We start from the raw sequence: 11,514 nt of genomic DNA on the forward strand, positions 1-11,514 counted from the left end.
TGACACAGGGCAAATTTCCAGGGAGATCACGTGACTCTTGTGTTGACGATTGTCTCATCTGCACAATGAATAGGGGCTCTGCCGGCGCTTGGTGCAATGTCATTATCCATAACTGAAATTTAAAGACCAAAACCTTTGTTGGGCATCGTCTGCGTACGAGGACAGCACCCCGAAGCTATATTCAGATGTTTTAAGTAAGATAAATTCGAATGCTAAGCAGCGCTAATATAAAAAGGGATTTTTTCAACGCCGACTGGAAAAGACATCCCATGAAGTTCAATAGACTGACGGCACATCCGTAAGGTAAGGTTGTCTTACAGACGTTTTATGTTATATAGATCTACGCACGTTATCTCTCTCGATACTCTTAGTAACAGATCTGTATGAATAGTAATACAATACAATATGCAAAATATATTTTGTTTTGTTCCTGAAATCTGTGGAAAGGGACTGACGGACATTTCATCCAATCGGTTAAGGCCGAAGAGCTTGAAGTGAACGTGTTGCAGAAAAGACAGGTGGATACAATAATGATTAGCTGTGTAGCCTGATGACCACATCGTGCCTACAAAAACCGTTACATTCGCTGTTTTTGTCAGTTATCGTGTAAAACAGTCAATGCATATTAATAGTTAGCCAGCTGGCAGTAGCCTACGGACGCAACAATGGCAATTACCTAGAACGCTTAGAGCATAAATAATATTATGTCGTGTGTGGGCCTACTAATCGTTAATCGTTTGAAGAAATTAATCATGATTGTGTTTGTTCGCCTGATAAGTAATGAATATAGTATACCTCGCGCACATCTTAACGAGATTAGTGATCCTGAGTTAAGGTCCACGTCAGCTTGCTAGTTCTGCAGCGCACAAATCTCATATTGTGGTTATCATACATGTATCAAAGCGAGCTTTCTTAAAATGTGAAGAAATGCATACATTACATTACATTACATTATAGGTTCTTAGCAGACGCTCTTATCCAGAGCGACTTACAACAAGTGCATTACAAAACTCAGAGACAAGTGCTTTACAACATTCCTGCAAGAGAGCTACAATAGGTATAACTTTGCTTAGGTATAAGTGTGAATTGTACACCCTAATTTTTTTTTTTTTTTTTTTTTTTTTTTAGAAAAAAAAAATGTTAGAGGGTAGTGGGGGGTGATGAGGTGAGATGTAGCTTGAAGAGGTGAGTCTTCAGTCTACGTTTGAAGACGGCCAGGGTCTTTGCTGTTCTGACTTGCACAGGAATAGATATTTTTGAAAAATGTAATCATATATTAGTTGTCACACGGTTCTCATTTAAGTAATTTTGAATTCTTAATATGCATGTTATTCATGTTTGCAGCCAATTTGTCTGTGGGACCCTGATAACACAATTGATACCAAGCGCTAATCGATCACCTATCATATGACCAAGCAGCACATGATTCGCTGAGGACCAGGGATAACGTGGGAGACACTGGAAGGACCCCAACGAAATTGTTTGTCTCGACGCAGTTCTTTTAAAAAGGAGACAAAGCGGTCAATACCTTTTTTTGAGAATACATGAACAAATATAGCAATTTTTTATGAGTCCGAGTGGAATGCAGTGCCTTATTTACTTAAGATTGGGTTTTGAACAGAGTACCTGCTGCACCATTTAAATTTCAGTTTGTGACTGGCGGGGGTTTACAGTGTCATTCTTCACCCAACCAACTGCCATTTTGTCCTCTCCTTACAACAGTCCAAACTCAGGACTTGCTGATCCACTCTAACCCTGTTGAACTGCATATTTTTCTCACATATTTAACTCACCACCCTGACAAACTAACAAATGTGTTTCTGCATCAGTCTACTGTTCTCCCAGTGGTTTGTCTTTTGCTCTCTCAGTTCTCGTTGCCCGTGTTTTTTATCTTCAGCTTTCCCCCGCTCGGTGGGACAGTTTTCCAGCTAAGAGCCATTTGTTCCATCAAATAATGTCCTTTGATTCTCTTGCCCCGATTAGCCACTGAGGCCCAGTCACAATCCGCATGACCGTGCAATCTTTTTACCGTTCTTAAATGTTTTCATGCTGGGAAATCAGAGTTCTTCTTTTTTTGCCACTGTTGTTTTTTCTTTGTTTTGTTTTTGTGAAATCTCAGATTTGTTGAGGCCTGCAATTTTACATGCATGCTGTTTGCGCAATTGTGATTCTGGCTTGTTCAGGCCAGCTCAGTTTCCTAAGGGGGGGGGGGGGGGGGGGGGGGGGTTGCCGGTTGCCGGTTGCTGAGAGACTCATATCAGATGTTTTGCTGTGTGAACACTTTATCATTATTTTTAAAGACATTTATTTGATCCTAATCTCCCTCTCGCACTCTCCCTCCTCCCAGGTTCTGTGAGATTGGCTGGCTTCACGCACTGTTTGCAGGATGACCGTGGTGCGGCAGTTCGGCCTGCTGCTATGGAAGAACTACATTCAGCAGGTGGGCAAGTGATGTGCAGTACAGGAATGCTCAAGAAATGAGGGGGGGGGGGGGAAATCCAGGAAACAGCAAGGGATTCTTTTTTTTTTTTGCTTTAAATACACACTTGCATACACATACACGTAATGTTTGTGCAGTCACCCCATACTTTTCAGTCGATTTCATACTTGATAAATGAGAGAAGCTTAGGGTGATGGGAAGTCTGTAGAGTAGCCTTTCTGCACTGTGGCCCCATCTTTCTCTGTGACCCTCTCTGCTTCTCCCCGGTCTGAATACAGTGAAAGATACATATACATATGGCGGGTGCACTGTCAGACCTTTAAAAACAAGCAGAGGTTTAGGATTACACCAGGATGTAGTGTCAGTGCTCTTTTATAAGATAAAAGCTTGTTTTGAACCGTTACCTGGGGCAGGTCTGGCCCTTCTGCCATGTGTGAGTGTGGGCTGAAGGTGGGGAGTAAGCCCAGCATATAGGCTATACGTAGTATGGCGGTTTATTTTTGAAAGATGCGAGACAAAAAAAGTAGAGATTTATAATTTTTACAATTACATTTTTGTTGTGAAGGTTTAAGAATGTGCTGGGGAGTTCTTGTGTGCAGACACGCCCCTAGCATGAGCCTGGTTGGGGCAGAATAGGCCTCTAGACCTCGTGTGTGGACTATGGGAATGGTCAGAACTAAAATCCCTGACACTGTTTAAAGTCCATCAAAGAGAAAGAAAAGAAAACCAGTCTATTAGGAGGCAAAGTCCTTTTGGTATTCAAGAAGCAATTTTTAAGTGTTTTTTTTTTTTTCCAGGGAACAATGCTAGCTACACACCTCAGATATTCCATAAACTTTATGCATGATGGCTTACCTCTTTTCCCCTATGGATGCTTTTCAAGAGAATCATTCCCGATCATATAAGCATGCGCCCGATATTCAGGGGGACAGTTCAGTTTAACAGCAGTAGTGCTTTGTCCTAAGATAAGTGCGACTTGAAATGCAAACATTAAGTAAGTGCGGGCGTTGGACTTGCTGATAAACGCCAGCTCATAAATGTGGGCCATGGTCTAAGATTGCTATGGCAACGGTGGGCAGGATCGGCCATTCCATGAGCTGTTCCCCGCCACTGTGAGGTCTGATGATAATAACCTGTCTGTGTGTGTGTGCACGTGTGTGTGTGTGTGTTTTGGCCCAATTCCTGCAGTGGGGGGTGGGGGGGGGGGGGTGGTGGTGGTAGAGTGTCTTTAGTTATAAACTGCCTAGCAACATGTCTGCCAATCCCTGTAGAGCCACTTTGTACCTGTTCTGTGGCATTCCTGCATGCTTACAAAGAGTGCCGAAGACCCGGATAGACTTGTTTTTGCCCGAGTGGTGGGGGTGCCCGACGGCTTGGACCGCGCGATCCATCCGTGTGTGTGTGTGTGTGCGCGCACGTGTGTGTGTGTGTGTTTGCGCTTGAGTGCATGCACGTGTTTGTGTTCGTGTACATGAGCGTGCGCTCATGTTTGCGTGTCATAGTTTACTAGTCACTAGTTACTAGTGTTCGCATCGCTCCAGACATGCCTGTGACATGTCCCCCCTGCATCACCCCCCTTCTCTTCCAGCGGAGGGAATTTATTTAAGCGTCTGAAGGGACAAGCTTGAGAATGTTCAGGGACAGAACCTGAATTCTGCTCCCTGGGGATAGGGGGATGAACACCTTGTCATTGGGAGAGAAGCAGGTCGGCGTTTAAAAAAAAAAAATATATATTTTTTTAAAACACACATCTTTTCCTGACATCCCAGAATGCTGATGATACACTTCTCTCGGAATATGGCTCACGCTGTAGAATCATCTGCGGTGAATCATAAAGGTGTCCGTTACATTCGGGGCTGGGATAATGGACGAGGCGGTGCTGGCGGTGTGGAATTTACAGGAAGTGAGCGTGAGTGCGAGGACACCGGCCCCTCCGTCCCGTCTCGACCTCTGACACCCGCAGGGTGTGCAGTTTTCAGCGCTCCGTTGGTCAGTTAAAATGGCGGCGGATGATACGATGGTCATGGCCTCTCCGTGTTTCTGGGGTCGTCCTCCGGCTTTCCCAGGCTCAGGAGCGCTGAGCAGCGCTGGTCTGTAGGCGGTCCAGCTCTGTGTCCGGCCTGCTCACGGAGCTCCAGGCCTCGGTGGCCATTTTGTGTGATGTGGAAAGCTACGTGTTATTGGCGCTGTGCGTTTTTGCCCCGCCCCTATTCCGACTCTCGTCCTCAGAGTGCCGTGGGTCCCCCGATCGCCACTTTCTCCTCTCTCCTTCTTTGGGTTTCCCTTTGAATAATGCTACAGTTGTAGTAATATAGGTTCTGTGTGTGGTGGTGTTTTCTTTAGTTACTGTACAAGCTGTCGTTTGTTAGGTTGCCATTGCTCTCACTGATTATACATGGGCCTTCTGTGCCTTCATGGTGATGCATTTATACAATCCTGAGAATAGCACTGATGTTCTCCACTGGACCGTAAGTCACTTTGGATAAGAGTGTCTGCTAAGTGTAGTGTAATGTAATGTGATGTGTGAATGGCTGTCAGAGTGTGCTTCTCCTAACCCTAACACCCCCCTCTTCCCACCCCCCACGCAGAAGCGGCAGATCCTCGTGACCCTGGTGGAGATCGCCCTCCCCCTGCTCTTCTCCGCCATCCTCATCGTGCTGCGCCAGAAGATCCCCTTCATCAACTACCCCAACACCACCGTCTACCACAGCTTCTCTGTGGACGGTCCGCCCCCCCCACCTCCTCCCTGGCCACTTCCAGCTGGCGTACGTGCCCAGCAATGCCAGCGTGGTGCGCCAGGTGGCCAAGGACGTGCAGCGCAGCCTGGGCGCCTGGGTCATCAGCTCGGGTGAGTCCCGCAGGAAGCGATGCGCCTGCGCCCCACAGGAAGTGATGCGCCGGCCTTGTGCAGGAAGTGATGGTAACCTGTGGTTACCGTGCTGCCTGGGCTTTTGATGTGGTTGTAGGTCTTGTGTTGCTTTTCCGCTCGCTTGTTAAATTTTGCAGAACAAAGTCAGTTTGCCTCGCGCACCTGTCGGAACCAATTCATTTAGCGAATGTTTGTGGCGTGCGCGTGCGCGTGCGCTATGCGTGCTTGTACATGTACCATATGTTTTATACGAAGTTGTCCTTGAAATACCTTTTAGCTGAATAACCTGTAGCAATCCCAATAATGGCTGTCTGGTTTCACGCTAGCCTTTAGCTGTGGAGCAGAGGAAGCTGGCTTACTTAGTTCCATAACCACGGCGGTGCGGAGTGAACCCCACACCGCTGTACGCCGTGTTGTGAAGGGTGTCCTGGCTCGCCGTACTGCCGTTTGATTCTGGGTGCGCGGGTTCAAGTCCCAGGCGAGACGCAGCCGCTAGCCTGGAGCAAGGTGATTTGCCCCCTGTTAAATAACCGTTTAAATGCGTTGCAGGATTTTTATGCAGATGCTGGTATTGGTATCGCTCCCTTGGGTGAGGGCACTCTCATCTGCCTGTCAGTCACAATAAAAACAGTAATGATGATGATAGTCATTGTAGTGGCGACGTCCTTCAGGTTCGGCGTGCGTGCAGATTGTGCCCTGTGAGTCAGAGCGCTCTCTCTCTCTGATTGGTCTTAATTGGTGAGGAGAGAGTAATGTGCGCTGGTCACTGCAGTGAGTCACCAGCATGGCTCACTCAGGACTCACACTGTTCTGTGTCATCCATCAAACGGACTGCCTTCGCCGTGGACTCCAGATGGCTGAATTTAGCATTGGTTTGTGTGTGCGTTCTCAATAACCGAAAGCATTGAATTATTGAAGCTATGCATATTGCATGGGTTACCTGGGGTTTGGAAACGCAGCCACTGCCTTGCGTTTCTGTTGCATTCGCTGTGCAGCAAGCTTGTGATCGCTACAGACGTATTCACGCAAACTGATCTCAATGATCACAGTGAGGCCTGTGTATGTGGTGTGTGTGCACGTGGTGTGTTTTATGTGTGTGTGTGTGTGTGTGTGTGTGTGTGTGTGTGTGTGTGTGGTGTGTGTGTGTGTGTGTGTGTGTGTGTGTGTGTGTGTGTGTGTGTGTGTGTGTGTGTGTGTGTGTGTGTGCATGCAGTCTGTTTTGTGTGTGTGTGTGTGTGCAGTCTGTTGTGTGTGTGTGTGTGTGTGTGTGTATGCAGTCTGTTGTGTGTGTGTGTGTGTGTGTGTGTGTGTGTGTGTGTGTGTGTGTGTGTGTGTGTATGTGTGCATGCAGTCTGTTTTGTGTGTGTGTGTGTGTGTGTGTGTGTGTGTGTGTGTTTACCCTCTCTCTGTAATCTCGTGAGAGTCAGCTCCTCCGTGGGCAGGACACTGAGGGACTGTAACGGCTGTGTTTGTGTCCTGAACAGAAAGGGCGAACGGGTAGAAAAACGAGACGGCCGCTGTAAACCGACTCTCTCGCCGGTTTTTGACTTCCCTGAGGTGAAGCCTGTCCCTGGCTACAGCTGCAGGGTTGCCGTGGTGTCGTCCCCGGAGTCATGGAAACCACAGTTACCATAGACCCCTGCTCGGCACCATGGAATCTCAGCTGGAAAAATTCCAAATGAGTCCCCCCTGCGAGAAACAGAGAAGGAAACCCCTCCCCCACTTTTACTCATGCCTGCTGCTGCCGGTGTTTTTACACTATCAGAGGTGCGCATTAAGAATGCACACCTGTTTACCTGAACCTTTTGATCTCATTGCTGCGGAGGCCACACCTGAGGCAGGCCCCGCCCAAGCCCCGCCCCTTACCACGCGCCTAAGTAAGGGGGAGGAGCCCAGCCTGCTCGCCCAGTTCCAGCCCCTCCCACATGTTTACCAAGCCCAGAGCTGCACGCCCTGGTGCCCTCTGGGATATCGATGGTTCCGCGTTCAGCCCGATGTGAACGGGGAGGGGGGGGGGGCAGTGCTGCCAGTGTGTTTGCGTTCAGGAATACGTGGCAGCGTAGCGAGCCGTGCCTGCCTGCTCTCGCTGCCTTTGTCCTGGCGGGCGGTGTTGTACGGTACTGGAGCTGAACTCCCAGACTGGCCGGGCTGGGCAGGGCTGGGCGGGGCTGTATTGACCTGTGTACTGGAAATGTAGGTCACCCCCCCTCCCCGTGGTCTTTTAGGCACTGTGTGTGTGAGCGTGTATGTGCACACGTTTCTGTTTCTGTTTGTGTGAGATTGTATGTGTCTAAGTGCATGTGTGTGTGTTTGTGTGCGTGTGTGTGTTTGTTTGTTTTATCTGAGTCATAAGGCCCTCAGCTGTGTCATGAGTTCAAGCCTCCCAGCTCCGGCCCTCTGCCTCCATTAACCCCCCCAGTTCTCAGTGTGTGGTGTTATTGAGCCTTCCCCTCTCCACTTCCCCCTCCGTCCAACACACTGCCTGCTCTAAAATGTACCACGACGGAGAGAAAAAGCAACACTTGCTCAAACTGGACATTTTAAACTTAAAAGGGCATTTGACTCTCCTGTGGAATAGAAGTTCCCTTTGTACGGGATTCCTAACTGCCGTCGTTTGGATAAAGCGGCATTACGAACAGGAGAGAGAAGTGTTAGCCAGCTGTCGTCTGATAAACAGAGAGCTCACATGCTCTTCTTTGCTTCTGGCAGATTCATAGCCGAGTTCTTTAAGGATGAAATGCATCCTGGCTGTATCGAGTTACTGTAGCTGTAGCTTTGCTTCCAGTGAGCTGGCTGAAGGCTTCCGTAGCTTCTTGGCTGGGTCAGTGGGCACGCCTCGGCTATCTGATGCATTAACATTCTGCACGGGCCTGCCCTGTATACTGTTGAGTCAGACATTTTGCTAATCTTGTTGACACTAAATAAACTATTAGTGTATCATGGCTGTCCTTTTGGCAACAGTGTGTCCAGGTTCACAAGCCAGCACTGAGGACTAAATTTGTCCAGTTATTTAAATGGCTGCACATGCACATACGTGTGCTGATTAGTTTCTATGACGTGTTATGGAAATGTGAAGAAATATTTCTCAGATAAGAGGGACTGCTGTGGGGGGGGGGGGGGGGGGGGGGGGCAGTGGGAAGTGTATTCAGTCTTCCTCAAGCTAACGTCGGGTCCTGTGTGTGTGTGTGTGTGTGTGTTTGTGTGTGTGTGTGTGTGTGTGTGTGTGTGTGTGTGTGTGACTGTATGTGTGTGTGTGTGTGTGTGTGTCTGCAGTCCGCGGCTTCGAGACGGAGCAGGAGTTTGAGGACTTTGTGCGGAGGGACCCGCAGTCTGGAGCGGTCCTGGCTGCCGTGGTGTTCGACCACACCTTCACCCGCAGCGACGAGGCGCTTCCTCTGCAGGTGAGCGAGGGGGGGGGGGGTGACCGGGGGCGTGGGGAGCTCTTCAGAAGCTTCCGGAAGGTGAGGACCTGGCTCCCGTTCGAACGTAGCGTCATTACTTCCTGGTGTATCATGTGGTGCGATTGTGTTCTGTTCTGGATAATAGAAGGGTGTCCATTGGGGCGATTGGGTTGCGTTCTAGATTTTAAGCACTTATCCTGTGAAGTGGCTTGTAACCTGGAATTGGGTCTTGTGCTGGATTGGCTGCGTGCGCTTCACAGGACAGATAGAGGACGTGTTTAGATCAGGGGCAGCGGGTTCCCCAAGGGAAATGGGGAGGACTCGATGACTCCTGGGCAGAAGAAGGCCTGTGTTATGCTGCTTTCGTGAAGAAGGGTGAAGCCTGTGGACCGAGCAGACTGAGCAGCTCTGTTAAACTCAGACTGGGCCTGTGTGTGGACCTCTGCGGCATGGTCGCCGTGCTCACTGGGGGGGGGCTCTTTGTTTTAACCCACCAAGAAGATCCCTGTAGTTTGGGGATTGTGGTCGAGCGCGAGAGTGCCACAGACTCTGGCGGGGTGAAGGGGGGGAGAGAGTGCCACAGGTGCAGGCGGGGTGAAGGGGGGGGGGGGGGGGGGGGGGGAGAGAGTGCCACAGGCGCAGGAGGGGTGAAGGGTGGGGGGTGGGTCCCTGATTTGCATGCAGAAGAGAGTCTTGCAGTCTGGCAGAGGGATCAGCTGGGGAAATGAAACTTCTCTGGCTAATTTTATACTTCAGTATGAAACTTTTTTTTTTTAACGTTTTTGTAAAAGAATGACTCATGCATCGCTCTTAATATGAGCTTTTTTCTCTCTTTCTCGCTCATTCCTTTTGCTCTTTATCTCTCTCTGGTTTTGGTTGCTTTCTTTGCCGGGGGTGGATGAATACAAGCATGCAGCTCTCATTGTGGAGGCTCAGTTTTATCTGAGGATGTGACGTTGATTGGGAGATACGGAAGTCTGAAGCGTCCCGTGAGAGAGACCTCACTCCCTTTCTGTCTCTCTCTCCCTCTCTCTCTCTCCCTCCCCCTCCCCCTTTCTCTCTCTCTCTCTCTCCCTCTCTCTCCCCCTCCCTCTCTCCCTCCCCCTCCCCCTTTCTCTCTCTCCCTATCTCTCCCCTCCCTCTCTCTCCCCCCTCTCTCTCTCTCTCCCCCCTCCCTCTCTCTCTCTCTCTCTCTCTCTCTCTCTTTCTCCCCCTCCCCCTCTCTCTCTCTCTCCCCCTCCCCCTTTCTCTCTCTCCCTATCTCTCCCCCTCCCCCTTTCTCTCTCTCTCTCTCCCTCCCCCTCCCCCTTTCTCTCTCTCCCTCCCCCTCCCTCCCTCTCCCTCTCTCCCCCCCTCTCTCTCTCTCCCCCACTCCCTCTCTCCTCTCCTCTCCCCCCCCTCCCTTTCTCCCCCCTCCCCCCTCTCTCTCTCTCTCCCCCCCTCCCTTCTCGCTCTCCTCTCTCTCCCTCCCTCCTCTCTCTCTCTCTCTCTCTTCTCCCCTCTCTCTCTCTCCCTCCCTCCCTCCCTCCCTCCTTCAGGTGAAGTACCACCTGCGGCTCAAGTACAGCCCGCGCAATGCCCCTGCCAAGGAGAAGACCGAGCTGAACCCAACAACGACCTGGACTGGCACACGCTCAGCCTGTTCCCCCTGTTCCAGCTGCGGGTCCTCGGAGCAGCACAGCCCGCAGGGGGGCACCCCGGGTGAGGGCGCGCGCTACGCCCGGGGGGCGGGGGGGGGGCGGTGTGCCAGGTCAGGGTTTAGCTGGAGGCAGTGTTGCAGTGTGTGGCGTGGACAGCATGATGCACATTCAGGCCCTGTATGGCAGGGTGATTACCCCCTGCCTACAGTGGCTTGGCAAGCGCTCTTATTCAGAGTGATGTACCAGAGGACAGAACTGCGGTGTTGCTCTCAGGAATACGAAAAAAAACAGGAATTACTTTATTTATTTTTGAATTCAGTGGTTCTTCTCCATTCCAAACAAAACACGCTTCAGTCCTTGGATCAAAGTCTTTAGCATACAGGAGTGTTTGTCAAAAAGCACGTGTGATCTCACCAGCTGGATTAGAACCGTTACATAGTACCGTATTTATCACCGGTTCTGGTCTGTGAATGGTGCATTTTCTCCAGCCCTGTTACTGAACAGGCACGTTGCATGATCCGTCTCTCAATAAGCTATGCTTAAGAAGCAAGCTTAAATAGTCAGCTGTGAAATCTGCACAAAGCAGAAAACAGACATTTTAGTGCACTTCGATCAATCCAAGGCAATCAGAGACTATTTTTGTTGGGTATTGTTCGTTTCTTTATATAATCAGAGCTTAAGTGTCTCGAGATTTTGCCAAATAGTGCCCTTAATGTGCAACGATACACCAACTTGAAGATCTGTGAGGAGATCTTTCTAGAAGGGCAGGCTGGAGGGGATGACTCGATGCGAGCCCATTTTTCCGCTCAGAGAAGTATTTGTGGAAGAGCTGCGGATGGAGCAGAAGAGGTGTGTGAGAGGGACAGAGATCGCTTCGCCGTTTGATTGAAAGGGAAAAATCCAGGGGCTGTCCTCATTAACAGCCGTTTCCATGGCGACTTGTACTGTGATGGGTGTCCTGGAGCCGTGGAAATGGAACTTGGGGCGCGGGGGGTTTGCCGAACCCTTGCTGTTGGTGGCCCGTATCGATCCACGCCTTTTGATTACAATCACCCCCCCCCCCCCCCACCCCCGCCGCAGCAGGACGACTCTTAAAAGGCAACGATTCCGTCTCCTGCCACACCGCTCCCTCCCCCCGAGTCTCGTTAATGGGTCCCGCGATGG

At 50.1% G+C, this 11,514-nt stretch overlaps 1 protein-coding gene across 1 annotated transcript in view; it reads left to right on the forward strand.

The window, feature by feature from the left end:
• abca3b (ATP-binding cassette, sub-family A (ABC1), member 3b) overlaps nucleotides 1-11,514 on the forward strand; it is a 41,426-nt gene continuing 29,912 nt past the window's right edge. The window contains 5 exon segments of the mRNA XM_035398703.1: nucleotides 1-303; nucleotides 2,348-2,440; nucleotides 5,029-5,163; nucleotides 5,165-5,288; nucleotides 8,583-8,710. Coding sequence (XP_035254594.1) covers nucleotides 2,387-2,440; nucleotides 5,029-5,163; nucleotides 5,165-5,288; nucleotides 8,583-8,710 — 441 coding nt within the window. The 5' untranslated portion in view covers nucleotides 1-303; nucleotides 2,348-2,386.

Source organism: Anguilla anguilla, chromosome 17 (genome assembly GCF_013347855.1).
Source record: "Anguilla anguilla isolate fAngAng1 chromosome 17, fAngAng1.pri, whole genome shotgun sequence".
NCBI lineage: Eukaryota > Metazoa > Chordata > Actinopteri > Anguilliformes > Anguillidae > Anguilla > Anguilla anguilla.